At 49.9% G+C, this 18545-nt stretch overlaps 1 protein-coding gene across 2 annotated transcripts in view; it reads right to left on the bottom strand.

Annotated features, from left to right (window-relative positions):
• Positions 1-18277, bottom strand: part of LOC121588011 (zinc finger protein squeeze) — a 32854-nt gene extending 14577 nt beyond the window's left edge. Inside the window, exons 1-3 of one of the 2 annotated variants that reach the window (XM_041905474.1) lie at positions 17577-18277; positions 13440-14731; positions 5490-5513 (exon numbers count right to left, since the gene is read on the bottom strand). In XM_041905474.1, coding sequence (XP_041761408.1) covers positions 5490-5513; positions 13440-13973 — 558 coding nt within the window. In that variant the 5' untranslated portion in view covers positions 13974-14731; positions 17577-18277. The remainder of the gene's footprint in view (positions 1-5489; positions 5514-13439; positions 14732-17576) is intronic. The other variant, XM_041905475.1, reaches the window with a different exon arrangement.
• Between the last annotated feature and the right edge of the window lie 268 nt (positions 18278-18545).

Here is an 18545-nt window from a genome sequence, read left to right as displayed (position 1 = left end):
TGTTGTTAGCTTCTGCCCAAAAACGTACCTCCCTCCCCCCCGGGTGCACACGTGCATCCCCCTTAAAAGGAAATGCAATTTTTGGGTTTACCATTGCACGAACGGTTCCAATCGCTGAAAACACCCCAAAAAACTGCATTTCCCAAAATTGCAATATGCGTGCGTGGCAGCGCTGCCCACCCCTAGCGGTAAAACCCTCGTAACGTCTCACCCGTCATCATCATCATCGTCATCATCGTGCAGCACCTAAAACGGCGTGCCAAACAAATAAAAAAAAACGGCAAACCCGCACTTTTATGTACCTTTTTGCTCCCGTCGCAAAACGCGGGGTTGGAGAAAAATCTCATCAAACGCATACACAAACACATACACAACCACACACAGTCAATGCAGAGAGAGAGCTGATACACAACAAGGTAAAACGAGAGAACGATTATGGGCGAGCGAGAGAGAGAGAGAGGGGGTGAGTTACGGGTTGGGGAGGGAGGAGGAGGTCGCGGCTAGATTACCAAAAAACGCATTCACCCATCCCAGACGCACACACATAACCAAAAAAAATAAAAGCGGAGCTGCTGCGCTGCCTGCTTTGATAGTTTTGGCTATTTTGTGTTCTTTCTCTCTCTTTTTTTTGTGTGTGTCCCTCTCCTTCCCTTCCCAACCTGCCTGTGCACTATCAAGCGCGTGTACACACACATGCACAACCCCTGCCGAAAATTGCATTTTTACCACCACCAGCGAGGAGCGCCAAACAAAAAAATAAAGCGATTCTTTGTCACCATCAGATTTTGATACACGCTACAATGTTGCGCGTTGTGCGTTGAGGGGGTGAGGGAGCAGGGGGGGGGGAGTGCAGGTGATCGAGTGAGGCAACCCCACCGTTCCCCCCACAAAACAGCCCACCCCGATCCATCCATCCATCAGCGGGGAAGGTTCTTCCGCACACACACACACACATACACGAGCGCGCGGGAGCGTTTTTTGGGGCCGAACCACAAACGGCAATAAAAAGAAGAAGCAGAGATAGAATCACCGCCACTGACCGACAAAGAGAGCGTGTGGCTGACGTAATGTGCGTGGTTTTCGGTGGGATATCTTGGTTGAGGGGGGGGGGGGGTGATGGCACCGGCCCGTACACTCCCAGACGGTCGATGCACACACGTGAAGCGGAGAGCCCCGGCGCAACATGGGCAGGCATGGGAATTGTGAATGCGCATATTGGGGGGGAACAACATCACCGCATGCTGCGATCGGCGGTTCTCTGTCGAGGTTCAGCACACGTACGGTTCTCCCGTCTCGTTCTCGCTTGACTTGGCGGTGGAAAGAGTTTTTGGATCGTGGTTTGGGAAGGATTGATTGTAAAACAGACTTTTAAAACCTCTTTTAATGATTGAAAGCATGTTATTATGTCATTTGCAACAAATACTGGAAGCCTAAGCTGGCTGAAACGGTTGCAGTGGAAGTATTATTATTTTGTTTGTATAATTTACAGCTTTTTGTTTGCTTTTTTCTTCTCGATTTGTGCATGTTTTTGTTAATCCGTTGATGTTTATCATTATTATAGAGCTACTTTTAACACTTACTAATCCTGTTCATCTTCTTGTGTGTTTACTTTTACAATTTCCATGTTTTACGTGTTCTATTCTATTTCAAAAATTCACCTAAAACGTCCTACAATAAATGCCTTCTTCTTATCTTGCTAGCATAGATCAGACTACAAAAACACACCTTCCACAAACGTTCTTAGAATGCCAATTTTGTATCACATTGACAAGTGACAAAAAAAAAAAAAAACAAAAAAATACAAACAAACAAACGCTCCATAGCGCCTCCACAAAACGCTTTCCATTAACGCGATGGAGATCTTCCACCAGCAAGAAAGCACACCATTCATACCGTCTCTTCTGCGAGAGCTCATGCGCATGGGGCACGATGAAGTCTCCTTTGCCGGGCGGAATTATGTCGCGGCAGCAGCCCTCCTCTATTAAGCCGGCCGTAAAGCAATTAACCATAATACCCCGGAGTGACGGAAGTAGGCAAAACTTGTCTGCGAGTGTGTGTCGTTTTCTTTATCCCTTTTTTTTTTGCAATTGGCACACTTGGCAGGAAAATGTGTAAATTGCCATCCCCTAAACCAGCTCCGGCTAGAACAAAATGTGTGTTGTTGTGTGTCCACCAGTGGCATGTGGCAGCATGTGTGCACGCGCTCTTTTGGCGACGCGCCGAGACCCGCGGGATAGTAGTATGATTCATTAAGCAAATGTACAAGTAACGCAAAGCAGCTTCTGCCCAAGAGCTCCCTGTTCCCTCGAAGGGATAATCTTGAAGGAGACCGATTGACGTACATTTTTCAACAAGTCAACAAGCAGGCGGATAATGTATTCACAGAACCCCGCAATGGTTCCCCAATTCCTTCGCAACCCCCTCGCGCTCTCCCCCCCCACCCCCCTCCCCAGAGTGTCATCCAAGCGGCCACGGTCCGGAGGGACGCAGGCTGGTGGGGTTCATTCACTTGTTGCTTGACTTGCTGGCGCCATTGAGTGTTCGCGCCCCGCGTGTTACGTTTGTTTTGTGCAAATCGATTGTGTTGGAAGTTATTAGCACCCTTACCTCGCCTATTCGAGTGCTGCATCAGCAGCAAAAGACAACACACACACATACACACGCTCCGATTGGGCCGCGGCGAATGGGAGTGAAAATTGCCAATGCCATCATAATGCGCCGTTTTTCGCTTCTGCTGCATCTACACTACTGACAACAACGCGGGCAGCGATTATCATTTGTCGCTGCTTTACTGCCGAAAAACAACACACGCAAGACACACTACCGAAAGCGTAAATTGAATTATAACACAAACATATCGGCGGCGTACGTACAACAGCTAATGATACACACGTCAGCTCGTTTCCGGGGCGACAACAAGGGGGGAAGAGGCGTACGTCCTCCTTCCAGGGGGGAGGGGGGGTAGAGAACATATGTTTTTTGTGGTTGTATCGGGTGTGTGTGTGTGTGTGTATTGTGTGTGCTGATCGGGAGTTAATGATCTTTGTACACAAAAGTCCGCGCGTTGCGTGGTTGCGGGTACGCCATTGGCCTTAATGAGATTTGGCGATCGTTACTGGCGGAGAGTGGCATCAGGACACGAACCTGAATACGTCACGAAAGTTCATCCAAAAAGGATGGAACAAGATTTCGAAAATGATATCAAGTGTGCAATTTCTGCATTTCTTTCTGGGCAGGCAATTAGTACCACCAGAACAAGCCAAAGTTAGGATAAGCGTTTTGTGGCCGCCTATTCTTCCCTGAGCGCGCCTTCGTGCCGTAAACGCTTTCTCACGTGCGATGCATCCGTTAGCTTGAAAACACGTGTCAAATGGCGGATCACATTTTCGGTCATCCCTGTTTTTCCTTGCGTGTCGTGTTTCGTTTCGTTCCAGCGGCACACAGGCAGGACGAAAAAGGGAACATTGCCTTACTGCTCCACCCGAACGAACCGAACGAACCGAAAGCGTGGCTACCGCGTGGTAAGCAACAAAAAAAAACTGCCCCCAAAATGCATAAATCAAGCAAAAAAACCCAAATGAAGATCAGCATGGGTTCTCGTGTGTTTTGGGACTGAAGTCCCCGACAGCAAGCAAAAACGAGCGAGAAAAAAAACTGAAGGGACACACACGCGCACCCATGGTCATAAACATGTCCAGCGAAACGGGGAGGCCGGCTACCACCGGGGAGGCCGGCTACCACCGGGGAGGCCGCCATTGCAATTACCCGCGTGAGTGTGTGATCTTGAAAGCCACCGGTCACGGTGGTAGCCCTTTTGCATCTGCCTTCGCTGCGTGCATGCTAAAGGAAAGGAGAAAAACAGCAAACAGTGCACCCCATAAATCATACCCACCATCACACACACACACGCCATGGATCCCCGCCGCTGTTGCTCGATCGGCTCTGACGGCTCTTGCATCGATCGGCTCTGACGGCGAACGGGCAATAGCGGAGTGTCAAGCGGGGACAGAGCGTTGAAACTGTGGAAATCAAACCGATACGCATCCGATGTCTAACACCGATCTTGCCGATGAGTGCAAATTGAGTGCGTGAAGGTAATTAAGTTTTAAAGCCCCTAAAATGCTTCCCATCCGATCTGGTTGCGCGTTCGGCGGGGGAACACATCACCGATAGCGCTAAAGGGTGCACACGTACGATAGGGACCCAACAATCGACATCGACTCGGAACATTTGGGCGATGAAATCATAAACATTAGTTCGCTGACAACTTCTTTTTCCCCGGTTCGGTTGATCGTTGCTGTTAGATTCACCGTTTGCCGGGGCTCGATTGCTCCCATGTCCCTGCTGCACCCGTGTTGTTCTCGAGCAAACTAATGTTAAATTTTTCCAGCGAAGCCAGTGGACGAACGACGATGATTATGATGAAAAATTACGAACCTCATTAAAAAGCGCAAACAAGTGCGCAATATCACTAAAGTAACACATGCGCAAGAGGCGCAACAGTAGAAGCTTCCTTTTTGCGTGTGGGAAAAAGGCAAAGACAGCAAGGAAGAAGGAAAACCCAAAAAAGATAGACACCAAAACAGGACGGAATTGGTGTGCGCAAAAGCGGAAGAAAACTGCTGGATGGTTGGTGGTGAGCAAGAATTATCGTCTTTTGATAGCGTACAATTTGCGTATCACGTGTTATCGCGCTGATCGCTGCCGCTTTTCTACTCGTGAGCCTTTCACCCGTCCTTTGGGTAAGGGTGTTGGTTGCACAAAAAAAAGAAAAAGGCTCCACCAGAAGGAGAAAGCTTAATGGGCGGTGTCCTCGCGACCGGGCTGCACCGGACCAGCTGACTGTCAATCAGCACACACACTGGCAAAGGGGGAAAGGGAAAGGGGCAGATGGAAGCTACGGGTTTTCTGAGCAGATTCATCGCCCCAGAAATGTGGTGAATCGTCCTGTGAGTGTGTGTGCTTTTGGCGGGCGAAACTTTGCTCAGGTGCCTCTATCATCATTTATTATCGGCGAGCGGTTCAGGACACACCACGCTGTCCAAAGTAGCGCCAATCACCTGTTTGTGTGAGGAGAGGGATCCCCGGCGCGAGCAGCGAACACACAGGCAGGGCAGGTACGACTAATTGCGAAAAGATGTACAGCAACAGCAATATGCTAAGCAGACACGGCGGGGACCCATCAGAGGGCGCGTCATAAATATGTCAGCCAGGAAAGGACCAGGACCGGATCGAGGGAAAGGAGATGGCTTTCGAGTTTGAGTTTGGGTTTGGCGTTTGGTGTGGGGTCGATTCAATTAGATTATCAGCTAAAAGGTATAATTTGGATGCGAAACTGTAACGCTGACGATTTGTTTTACATCCTATTTGAATTCGACGACGGGCTGCTCAGTAGGTGCATTTGCTAGGGTGCAGGCCGGCGGCTTGCGGTAATTTGAGGAGTTATAATTTAAGAGCAGCAAACGATTTGCTAACCATCATGTACATACCTTTTTACGACCTTTTCCGTATCTCTGCAAAAAAAAATGAAATAGAGAAAAAAAACAAACATTAGAACACGATTGAAGCGAAATTAGAAGGAAAAAAAAGGCAAACAAACGAACCGCTCAATCACAACATGATAATATTAAGCAATTGTTTATCAAACCCCCCCCCCCCCCCCCCCGCTACTGGATAAAATCATACAATAGTCGTTTGTGCGTGTGTGTGTTTGTGGTAGAGAGGTTTTTTTTGCATAACAATCTCCCCCAGAATCAATTATTGCACAAGCACCCGCCCCAATACCCAGTAATCGATTACATACAGCATTTGCTAAACCATCAAACATAAAAGCACATTATCACTCACCACAACACACTGCTCCTTCCGCTCTTTCCCCCCCCCCCCTTTTATGCTCATCCCCTTTCCCTCCCGCACGGTGGGCAAAAATGTTTGAAGATTGCACTTTTTTGTCTTTTGTTGTTTGCGCAAGCCAAACGTGCAAAAAAACACACGCTCGTCAGTATTTTGTTGTCGCTAACCACATGAAGCGGCGGAACAATTAAAAAAAAAGTAAACCTTTACTAACGCCTGGTTTGTGATATGTGTTCAATCAGTTCGGTTGCGTGAATATGGCGGAAACAAAAAAAAGGAAAAAAAAAACTACTAGAAATGAATGCATTTATGCTGCTGTGATTCCTCCCTTTTTTATGCAGCCTCCTGTGTGTGTGACTAGTTATATTCTGTGTTATTTGATTTGTATTTTTGCATTCGCTGCATGGCGATATGCAAGCCGAGAGGCTGGCTGGCGGCTGGGGTGCATTTTTAAATGATAGATTTTTCTATTATTCGTTTATGGTTTGGTGTGGTGTGGGGTTAGAGGAGTAGAACCACCATTTTTCCCCCCGGCTCGCGTAGTTTAATCAGGCCCATCGCGGGCAGTCGCTTTTTTGCTAAAAAAAATACAGCCCAAACTGTGTGTGTGCAGCAGTGTTTTGTTGCAAATAGAAGAGAAAATGTTCAATTGCATTGGAATGCGAAATATCAAGCAATTTAATGTGAAGAATCAGACCATTATGTTGATGGTGATCATTTTTCATACGATTTTTCCATATTTTGCTCACAAGAAGAGATCACAATTATGCCTTCTCGCTTCACGCCTGGGGGGGACAATCATCCCAGGCAGGTGTGATAGATGGTGTGTCCTGTCCACCCTGGGCTGTCATACTTTTTTTTTTTTTTGCTTTGTGTTGTGTTATAAAATCACAAAATGTTTGTATCGCGGTTGATGATGCTAAAACACAATAATGATGTACACACACACACCGCACACTGGTCATCACCACCATTGGCATCTGTGGAGTTATTTTTCGCAATTGGTCTGTTTTGTCTGTTTTGTTTTCCATTTTCCACCACACAACACCCTCTGAAATCTGCTGCTGTGATTGCTGCTGCTGCTGCTGACGGGCTAGAGCGACATAATAAAAATGGTGATGAGTGTGATTTTTCCCTCCTTCCACCGATCACCGGGATCGGAATCAAACTCGCCAAACCACACACACACACACACACACATAGTATTTTTACCTCACTACCTGATGCATTTAACCACCACACGCACCACACCTCAGCGCACTTTTATGCAGAATCCTGTTTTGTTTTTTCTGTGTTTGCTCATCAACCTCCCATGCTGCTCACCACCGCATGCAGCAATGCAACCTTTGACCTGTGGGTGCATTTTTTCGACCGCAGATTGGCTCCGGTTGGTTTCGTTTCCGGCCCGGGAACGTGTTTTGCACGTGTGCATCAAAGTGTGGTGATGGTGGTGGTTTTGTGTGTGTTTTTTTCTACTTCTTTATTTGGTCCCTTTTCCTACGCATCCTACCGTGGGCAACACTGAATGTTGCATTTTGCTCACGTTTGGCGATTGGTTCCGATGATGGTTCAGTTGTTTTCCGACACGTTGCGCATTTCGTTGCTGTTTTAAACCACAATGCTAGTCAAGCAATTAGAAAAAAAGGAAAAAAAAGTTGGATGCATTTTTAGCAAGCCCCACACTGTACCACAAAAAGTCAACCCACTCGCTCGCCCGGTTGGTTGCCGATCATCAATCGGAACAATAAATATCGATACGAACAACCCAGCCAGCTTCATAATTGATTTAATTAAAAAGCTTAGAATTGGGGGCGGGGGAGCACCCCGATTATGACCGCAAACCACGCGTAAACATATAGAGAAAATGGAGATCGGGAGGTACACACACAAAGAAAAAAAAATTATAATAATAACATATAGCTTCATTTTCAGCACGCGGCAAAGCCTGGGGCAGCAGCCGGACATGGGGCGTAGAGAACACTACATTTATTAATAACATCATTTGTTCTTCCTCGCCAGCACCACCACCACCACCACCAGGGAAAACCGATATGTCATGCCCGAACGGGGTCCTAAAACCGCAGCCAAATGTCGTCGCCTGGCCAGCACGCACCCGAGCCAGAGAGAGAGAGAGCTCGGTGGAGCATGTGATTTTTCATGCGATTGTGATTGCGGGAAATTAAAATTTTATGCATTCACCCGTTCATGCGGCAACACAAAACCAACCACCCGACCCCGGCGCGCATTCTTCCCCGTGGTTTTGGGCCGAGCAAAAATTGTAAATTATAAAACATTAAAAATAAAAATCAAATATCCGGGGTCTCCGGGGACACCGCCCCCGGGGTGCAGCCAACCCACAGCGCGCATTTGTAGTTTGTTGCGCGTTTTCCGTGTGTGTCCGTGTGTGTGTGTGCATGTGGTTACCAGAACAAAGCTGATTAGGCTTTCTGGTTGATTGAAAATCGCCAGTGGTTGTTGATGGAGCGGTTGAACAACAGAAGCAAAATGTGACACAAAAAAAAGAAGGAAAGCGCTCACTCTAAAGCGATAATCACAAACTCACACACAGAACCATCGATTTGTTAAAGCTGCACTTTAATATGTGTACAGTGGAAGCACATAAAACAAACACGCTGGCACAAGTGAGGCCTTAATTATATTGGCACAAAAGGGACCGACACCGGCGTGTACAACTTCTCGTTTTTTTTGCCCTCTGATCGCAAAAGAACGCAAGAAACTTCCGAAGTTAATAAACCCGCGAGTGTTGAACCTGCAGCTGATAGAGTTCCGGATGAGCGTTGCAAAAAAAAGGGTCCGATTTCTAAAAATGTCCAACAAAAAACCCGACTCCTTTACCATCTTCCACCCAAAGAAACCCAAAGAAATGCACAACGCTATCAGTCAACCGAAACAATGTCACCGTTTGTCGCGAAATTTATTTAATCTGTGTGTGTGTGTCGGGGTTTTTTTTCTTTCCCTCGTGCCTCTGCAGCGGCTTTTAGCGTTTAATGAGCTGGCCAGCAGCACCCACTGCTACGCTCTTGCACAGATTGTTGTCACCAAATCAGTGCGCAATTTCCGGTCGAGCGTGCAGCGAGCAACCCCGAAAAGTGCAGCAGCTGAAGATGGGCGGGGGGTTCAAGGTTTGCCCTGCTCGGGTGCATGCGATGATGCAACCGGGGGCACCCTGAAGCACTTGGTGTGGGGAGGGAGCGATCATGTCGGAGGACCATTGTTTGACGGGGTTGTAATCTACAGTAATCTTTTTATTCTCTGTAAACCAATTCCTGGAACACGTTAGAAAGCTCGAGTAGAAGAGCATTGGCACGTAACGGTGGACAGTCGTGCGGAAAAAAGTGTCTTTACGCGGATCTTTAAAACAACGTCAACCAAACCGAATTTACTACTTCTTCAAACCTCAAACGAAACAACGATTAGAACGAATTGGGCCCGATGTTCGCGCGCACACCGACGGTCAGCGTCACAGTTATACGCACCCCGAAACTACTGCGCACGAGCGTGACACCTCGGCTAAGCAGCGGAATTCGCCGTGGCGGCGGCGGCGGCAGCGCTGTGATCCCAACATCTTGACCCTGAAAGGACCGGTTCACTGCCGGCAAGCCGCCATGCCCAATTCCCTTTTGACTGTGGAGAAGGTTTTCGGAGGTTCTGTTTGTAGATGTGTGTGTGTTAGGGTTTTGTTTCTTCGTTTTTTTATTTTTTTTGTGCGCTCACTTTTCGGTGGCATTAGAGCAGACGTTGGAGCAGACCGGATCGGAGGGACGCAAAGGCGTGGAAAACGAAGCCGTGTCGCCTGAAGTCTGCTTGGGCACGATTTGCTGAAAAGGGCCGGATTTTGTTTGCTTCTTTCGGTTCGGTAAAAACACAGTTAAAAAAGGGTGCGATAGTGTTGCTTCAAACGGAGGGAAGACAGTGATGCTACTGTGCCTCCGTTGCGTAAGGGATCGGCGTCTGGATGAGGCGGCTCAAGTCCATCTCAAGGTTACATCAAATTCCCCAAAAACCTGCCAAAAGCAGAGCATTCGCGCACAGCATGCAGCGCGGCTGCGCTAACCTTTGGCGCTAAATTAGTCCCCCCCGCCCCAAGTCTCCAAGTTCACACTTCCGCATGCGTTCACGGGTGCGCACAACGTTAACGCCGATCGCGTGTTGCAAACGATCTCCAAAAATCCGCGCCAAACGGCGAGGTCAGACGGCGTCGTGTCGTTCTCTGCATTCGGGGGGACGACGGCTTGCGACTTCCAAACCCTCCAATTCGCCGTGACCTAGAGATCCACAAAATCCATTAATGACCGGGTTTTGTCGAGCGCTGGCTGTGACACTGTGCCGGGGAGATCTAGAGATCTACACGATCATCCCCTACCTCTCTCCCACCGAAAATTGACGTTGATTAGGAGTGTTTGGTCGAGTGGGTTTCGCGGCGTTCGTGCGTTCGGCACCCGTAACTTCACTTCCTAGCCGTAGTTGGCATTGGACGGGGACGGGTTGTGTGCCGGTCGTGGGGATGTACACATCATCGCACCGAGAAGCGTCCCTTCTCTTTTGCCTGGTCGGGGTGTTCCGTCGTCATCGGCTCCATCGTGTGCTGGAAGGACCCCCCAAAAAGCGTGCGCTCGACATAGAGTTCCTCGATGTCACGAGCGGGGGGAAATGTCATGACCAGGGATCGTAATATGCAGATTGGTCGAAACGTGCGTTCGCACACACCATCACCACACCACGATCTCCGGCATGAAGATTTACACTGCCCCCGGTGAGAGGGGGGGGGGGGGGGTGAAGGTACTCTCTATCGGAAGATGCACGCATTTCTGACGCATCGGGGGCACACGCAATGGCCATTACAAAGCAACCACACCCCACGCCAGTACGTTTCCCCTAGAGGAGCGCCACCCTGGAATGGGCTGGAGAAGCTCATTTCTGTTTTAACCAGGCGTTTTAAGCTAATTAATTCAGCCAAGCACAACACCACCAAGGCTCCAGCCTAGCGAGTAACGCGTGATTTGGCGCAGTCGGTTTCGTGACGGCGAAAGAACGGCCGCCCAAACGGAAAGACGGAACACACTCGGCCGGCAAAGATTTATGGCCGATTGCATGATATCGGGATTTGGATTATTAATTAGCGTGCAAATCATCGGACTCCGCCCTTCCCCATCCCTGTGCCCCGTTGGGGAAGGGGGGGGGGGGGAGAGATCCGCAGCCCCGCATCGCATGGATGGATCTCAGCGGGCGGCTCTGGTGGCGTCAGAGAGCGGGCACCGAAGGACCTCTCCAAGCATGGCTCGGTTAAGTATACAATAGGCTCGTGCAGGCTTCTGGGATGGGAAATTTCAAATGGTTTGTTTTTTGTTTTGTTTTGTTTTGTGCTCCAAAAGGCAGCATTTCCCAGCCCGTTTTTCCCAGTGGGCGGAGAAAAAATGCTGTGCCCGAGTTGGGCCCACCAGCCACCGATTAAAGCGCCAGTTAAAACGCAAAGCAGAGCAATGCGTGTCCTTCCACGCAGTAGGGGCAGGAAGCGGTTTTTTGTTGTTGTTGGACCACAGGATTAGGAACTCCGCCCATTGTTGTTTTTCTCCCCCCAACAACAAGTGCCCTCCGATGCAATGGCTCCAAGCATTGTGGCAGGGCGCTGCGCATTGTTGCGTTGCCCTTCCCGCTCTATCGCGCGGGCGCCTGCACTTTTCATGCGCACAAACTCTCACTCATTGTTTCATTCGCTAGGCCTGGGCCTGTGAGAAGAAAGCAGACTGTGAAACAGAACCCCCTCCCTCCATTTGTTTGTGTGTGTGTGAGCGTTTGTTGCGAATTGGCGCTGTAGGTAATTATAATTAAAATATGCTAATTATCGCTTTTACCGCTGCACGATCACCGCACTAAAGCTAGGCCTAGGCCTTCCCCCCTTGCTGTGTGTGTGTGTGTGTGGGGCACTATTGCTAGAACAGTTCGAGTCAGCATGCTTCGGCTTCCATTAGCATGAAAATCGATAAAGCATACATTGAAGTGCAGGCTGCAAGGCAAGCAAACAAAAAAAACAACAACAACATTCCCCTATTTCTTACAATAAGTACGTCTTAATACGTGCGTCTGCTACACTGCGCAATGATGGTCAGTCCCTCCTGTTTTCTCACCCCGAAAGAGTAAGGGAGGGAGGGGGGAAGTGCATAACATTACACAGGCGCGCGCAAAGCGCAGCAAACAGCATCGGGGTGCATTGGTTGCAAATATGGCGCGCGGTTGGGCGCGCTTGGCATACGACCACAATACGCAGCCTGCTCGTGTGGAGCGTTTGTAGGAGGAGCTACTGTGGCCGCCATGCATGGATTTTCCACGGCCCGGTTTGCGAGCGCTGCTAATCACTTTATCGGGCGGCATTTTCCCACCCCCCGGGGACTGTTTTTGAGGGCCGTTGCAAGTTGTGGTTCAGCGCGATCCGGTTTGATCCATTTGAACCGGGGACAGTTGTACTCAACTCATTATCAACAGCACGCATTTTTGGGGGTGAGTATTGGGGCCTTAGATCTTTGGCGCTGCTGCTCCCTAGCTCTTTCCAAACACACCCGCGGCCCGGAGCCGCACAACAAGTCACCCGTCACAAGAAAGGTTCGGGCTCAATTGCCCGCCAGTTTGCGTCATACACTAGGCTGCAAGGGTACGGGACTGGCCGTGGTTTTGATAGAAAAAGGCCGTATGCACTGTCTCCGATCGTTTGTCACCGCACGTGCACGTGATGCGCTGCTGAGCATCCAACCGAATCCGCACACTCATTCTTTCCGGGGGTTTTTGATAACTAATGTTCGTGGGTTCGATGAAAAATGAACCCGGCCAAAAAAAACACAAACACAGAAGAAAAAAAATCAATCAACACTCACGCAATTGCACGAGTGAAGCATCACACAGCAAAACTACGCAAGCGGACAGAGCAAAACAAGCAACACATACGTCAGCAAAAAGGCTCATCCCATCATGATCGGGGGGGGCAGCACTACTACTACACCACGGTAAGAGGAATGATAACGAATGTGCGATGGGTAATTATTTCCGAAAAAAAAAACACATTCCCCAAACTCTTTTAATCGGACAGTTGGGTGAATGTTAATTAATCAAAACCAACTGCTGCCGCTGCTGCTGCTGCTGCTCAATGGGTCAGCCGCGGTTGCTTCAGTGCCCGCTAATGAATGTACTTCTGTGGAGTGATCATTTTTCAGATTGTCCCACTAAGAAGTAGATCACTTGTGCACACACCCTATTAAAAAGCATCGATTCAGCAACGACACGGAGCTCGGCTTTCCTCTCTTAGGAGATTATTCCGCTTAATTGAGGTACGAGCTGGTGATGGAGGCATCTATATTACTGATGCCTTCCAACTGGCCCATCGCTGAGATGGTGTTAATTACGCAAACGACACGTTTCGCTTGCGACAGAATGGGGGGAGGGGAGAGTTTAGAGTTTTGGGCGCGCTGAGAGTAATCCACACATCCGCCACTCCCGGGGGGACCTCAAATTGGCGTTTGAAAAGTTGCTGGAAGGATTCTTCACTGGAGGAAACGCAATAAGGAGATGCTTCTTACCTTCACCGGCTCTGCCATCTGCGTCTCGACGATCGCTAGCGGTGTGGGCGGCGTGGACGGGGCACTGTAGTGCGGAGGCTTGTGGTCCTCCACCATGCGCAGATCGGTTTCATGGTTGTTGTTGTTGTTGTTGTTGCCCGTTCGATCGTCCAGCAGATGTGGCGGAGCGTGCTGATGGTGCTGTTGCTGCTGCTGGTGAGGATGCTGCTGCTGCTGCTGCTGCTGCTGATGTTGCTGCTGATGTTGCTGCTGTTGCTGCTGCTGCTGCTGCTGCTGCTGCTGATGGTGGTGATGGTGCTTCTGGACGACGGCATAGTCGATCAGCCGATCGTTGGCGGCGTTCGCGCGCAGATCGCTAATGTACGGTTTGTAGTCGTGGACGAGCGCGGACCGCAGGTCGGTCCCGTTGCCGACGGCGGCGGCCGCGTGCTGCAGCGCGTTCAGCTGCCCCAGCACGCCCCGCTCGTTCATCGAGCGGAGCTGATCGATCGACCGGTGGATGTGGCTGTAGTCCCCGGTCGGTATCTCCGCCATCAGGGGCGAGTTGTGGTAGTCCAGCCCGCCACCGGGCCGGTACTCGATCGTTCTGCCCTCCAGCGTGCTGCCCGCGTTCGGATGATGGTGGTGGTAGGGATGCTGTAGCGAGAGAATCTTGGAGCCGTTGCGTGGATCCGTGGTGTCGCCAAAAAAAAAACCGCTACCGCTCCCACCGGGGTTTGTTTTCACCGCACGCACCTTTTCACCACCAAGCGCAAAGCACTACTTCACACTACACGCACACACACACACACATAAACACATACAAAATGAGGAAAATCGCACAAAACTCACTACAATTTCCTTCCCTGCAATTTGTCTGAATGTTTTGTGCAAACGGTTAACGTCTCGCACGCGCGCGCTTGTCAAGGAACGTTTCCAAAAACAAAAATGTCAATTTTTCCGGCCTTTTGTTTTCTTACTTCCACCCCCTTCGAGGGATGATATTCCGCTATGAATTGGTTTTTTTTAGTGTTGTTGTTGCACCTTTGCTACGTGATTTGTCTTCGGCGCATCAAACTTTCTTTCCGCGGCACAACGGGGTTTTTTACCTCTTGTCACTAACTTGTCACATACGTACACACACACACAAATTCACACACAACGTACGTCTCACTACTTTCCGGCGGAGTGTAGTGAGGAGGAGGACGTTTTTCTTTTTCTTCGTTTTCTTCAAAACGAATGTTTCTTTTTTCGGCTATTTGCCAGCGCGGGTGTGTCGATGATGTTCGGCGTTGCGTCTCTTCATCAAACGTCTGCAAGGGGGAGAAAGAGAAGAAAGTGGCGTTATTTTGAGACAGGGGGATACGTGTGTGTGTGTGTGTTATCGGAAATTGTCGAAGGAGAACCTGCTCCCCATCCCCCCCGTGCCCTACTGGCCTGCCTCTTTCATAGCGCGTACAGGAAAGAAGAAAAAAAAAACGCGCGTTGTCACGACGTCACCCTCTGCGCGCGCGTTAACCATTGCTGCTGTTGCGTGTTTTTTTTTTTGGCGCGTCTAACCCCATCCTACCTGGTACCCATCCCTTATTTCCCTTTTTTTTTAAACACACGAGAGCGAGCATGAGAGAGAGAGAGAGAGAGAGAGAGAGAGAGAGAGCATGAGAGAGAGAGAGAGAGAGGCAAAGAGAGAGCCAAACGACCGAAAAAAAATGCACGCGCCAACCCGTGAGGAGATGGGTCGTTCGCGTGGGTTGCGTGAATTTTGGGTTTTTATTTCTTCACCCCCGCCCTCCCTTCCTTTTCCCTTCTCCTTCCTGGGGGCAGACCCTTTTTTCACCCCGCGCGACGACCTAGACCCTCCTCCCGTGTGCCCAAGTGTTTGTTGCCATCCCACTTTGGCAGGTGCGATGCCACCCCCCCCTCTCTATCTTTCGTTCGTTCGCGCTAGATGGGGGAGGGAGCGGAGGGCCCTCACACCGTTGGTTGCTAGATCTGGTGGAGTTTCCAAAAAATCGAAAAAACGCGGTGTCTAAAATACACGCACACACACACATACAGATAGCAGCAGCAGCAGCCGCTGCATGCTCCTCTCTTTCTCTCTCTCTCTCTTCCCTGCCTTCTCTGTGTGTGCACGATGCTGGAGTGTGCAAATTGGTGAGTGTGTGTGTGTGTGTATTGAGTGGGTGGTGTGGTCGGGGGGGTTTTTTGAAGAGGGTTTTCTCTTCTTTTTTTTCGGTCGCGCGCGCAAAAAGTTTGACTTTCCGGAAGCAATCGACGGGGTCGCGGGGGGGGGGGGGAGTCGAGACTCCCGCGTTGATCGGACGGGCCATAGCCAGCCCTAGCCCGTACCGAAAATTGTCAAAAAACCGGTCCAGCAGAAACGGCCCCCCTCTTCAGCGCTCTACCTCATCCATTGGGCAAGCAAACGAAGCAAAAGGGTGCTAAAAAGCAGAGCCTACTATGCCGTCCGTTACCTGGGTCGCCCCCCCCCCCCAGGAAACGGTAAAGCGGATGCTTGAGGCAAATTTGAAACGCGGACGGGGAAACCTATGTGACGACGAGGAGTTGCACATAAAGTGTGTCCGATCGTGTGTTCGGCGACTTTTCATTTTTTTTTTGTTGGTTGCTGGGTGGTTTTGCGGAAAATCCTTTTCCCCAACCTTTTTTTTCGCCCGGGACGTTGTGGAATTGGACGAGCAAACGGACGCCGAAGATGATGACGATGATGATGAAACCTCGAATGACATATCCGAAAATGCCCGCACAGCTTGGCACTGACGGCGTCAACGGCGACCAGCGTATTTTTTTTTTCTACCAAAAGGTATTTTCCGAACGTGAGTAAGAGAAAGAGGGAAAGAAAGAGTTTGCTACAACTACTCTACAAGACGTGCCTGAGATTGGGTTGGGTGTTAGAGCGGGAAGGTCGACAAGTGCGTGCGCCGCGGAGAGGGACGGAAAAAGGGGCAGCCGGGAGGCACGTTTTCGGGCCCGAATTTTCCACCGCGGTGCACGGGCAGCATTTAAAAAATCCCATGCACACACACACACACATACACATAAACATAGTTTGCACAGAAAAAAAACGACACGATGCACACATACACACAGAGGCTTGCGGGGGTGCGCTGGCTGTGTGTATATGTATGTGTGTGTGTGCAAGTCGCTTCATCTAAACCCCCCTTTCTCCCCGCTCACTTCCACGCAGAAAATCTAACCCACCCTTCCTCCTCCCCCATCCATTGGCCCACCCACTGACAAGCGGCGAAAAAACCTGCCAAAAACTAACAAAGCCGCTGGCGATGACTCGGGATGAAGAGAAGAGCGAACGAAAATGAAAAAAAAAGAGCGCCAGGGAAACGAAATGGATAGATGGCGGAAAAAACGGCCCTCACCACCACCCACCCAACGAACGGCCTCCCCCACTCTTCTATTATCAGTCACGGTACACTTCCGATGCAACACACACACACCCCCTTCGAGGAGCCCGAGTTTCGAAATGGTCCCCGGGACGCGGGGAGCAAAAACGGGGGATTTTTTTTTCTTCTTTTTTTTAAGGTGGGTGGAAAAAATGGGAAAAACTTTTTGCCCCGAAATTTTTGACACCCATACACCCATACACGCACATAGCTTCCGCAATTCAAAAAGTCATACACATACACGTGTTTGGGGTTTTCTTTGTTGTTGTTATTGTCTTCTGACACCAAAAAAAAGTGAACTACATAACGCACTGTGCCGTTAGCAATGCATTTTCACTCGGATTTTTAGTCACACACGCACGCACGTACGCACACGAGCACGCAGGGGGATGCGCGCACGAAATGTCACTTTGTGTAAAACGGTGAACGCTTTGCACTCACGCAAGCGTAAAGCACTTGGTTCTGCTGACCGCTGAGCGCTGGCCGAAAATCCAAAGCCTTCCCTCGTGTCCATCGTGGCCTGCGCTGCCGCGCTCTGTCCGTCTTTTTTGTTTTCATTTCCCTAGTGCTCTATTCGTAGTTTCACTGTTGCCTATCGGAGGGTTTTTTTCGCTCTCTCTCTCTCTCTCTCTCTCTCTCGATTGTTTTTTTTTGGTTGGGAAAACGCGCTAAGGTGAGGTGAAGAACTGTCACACGCACTGCTTTAAAAAAATAAACCCACACATCACCACCCATAACTCACCGTGTGCTTCGATCGATTGACAGAAATGGCCCTTAAATGCAGCAAAAGGTATGCTTCGATGGGCGAAAGCAACAAAAAAAAAACACTCTTTACACCGTTCACGACCACTCACATAGCACACGCGGGGGAAAATCAAAATCAAAACGAAACCCAAAAAAACGACGAAAAACGACGAAAAACTGCTACCCAAAACAGAGGGCGAAAAATAAAAACTGCTCTGCCTTTTTTTCCGAGCGAGGGCCAAAATATGGCCAAATGTTTTGGGAACTAAACTGAACGAAAGTAAAAAAAACAGTAGAAACGCGCTGCACACCACCAATTTTAGACACTAAACACTGCAGCTTCCCGCAAAGCACACCGGTACCGGAACGACGACGACACGCACGTCCATGAAAGTCGGAAAGTTACATCGAAATGAAGCTGAACTCGCGCCGTCCCGGCTGACGACGATGATGACGACGATGATTGGCGGCGCGGGTAAAACGGCAACGACGATGACGACGGCTTCGCTCCGTGCAGAGGTGGTGCGTGCTGCGAATCGCACAGTTGTTGTTCAACAAACGGGCTCTCCCGGTGTTGGGATCGGCGCAAGCTGCTACTGCCACTGGTGCTGCTGCTGCTGCTGCTGCTGGCCTAAGGTACGGTGTGAGTGTGCGTTTAGAGCGTGCTCGCACCGCACCGTGCTCTAGTGTACGCGCGTGTGTGAGGGCAAAAGGTTTGGAAAAAATTCGGCTAGCGTTTTGGGCCTCTCTCTTTTTTGGTCGTGCTCGCGCGCTCTCTCTCACACACGTATGCTCTGTCTTTCTCGCTCGTTCGGTCGGTAGCAGGGGTCCGCTCTCCGTTTTTTTTTCGGTTCACGATTCACGCACATTTTTAATCTCGCATCACGTTTCAGGAATCTCTGGTCGCTGTGTGTATGTGTAAAGCTGTCGAGCACGGGAGAGAGAGAGAGAGAGCGCGTGTGTGAGG

The sequence above is a fragment of the Anopheles merus genome, chromosome 2R (assembly GCF_017562075.2).
Source record: "Anopheles merus strain MAF chromosome 2R, AmerM5.1, whole genome shotgun sequence".
Classification (NCBI taxonomy): Eukaryota; Metazoa; Arthropoda; class Insecta; order Diptera; family Culicidae; genus Anopheles; species Anopheles merus.
This window is presented reverse-complemented; position numbering and strand designations above follow the sequence as displayed.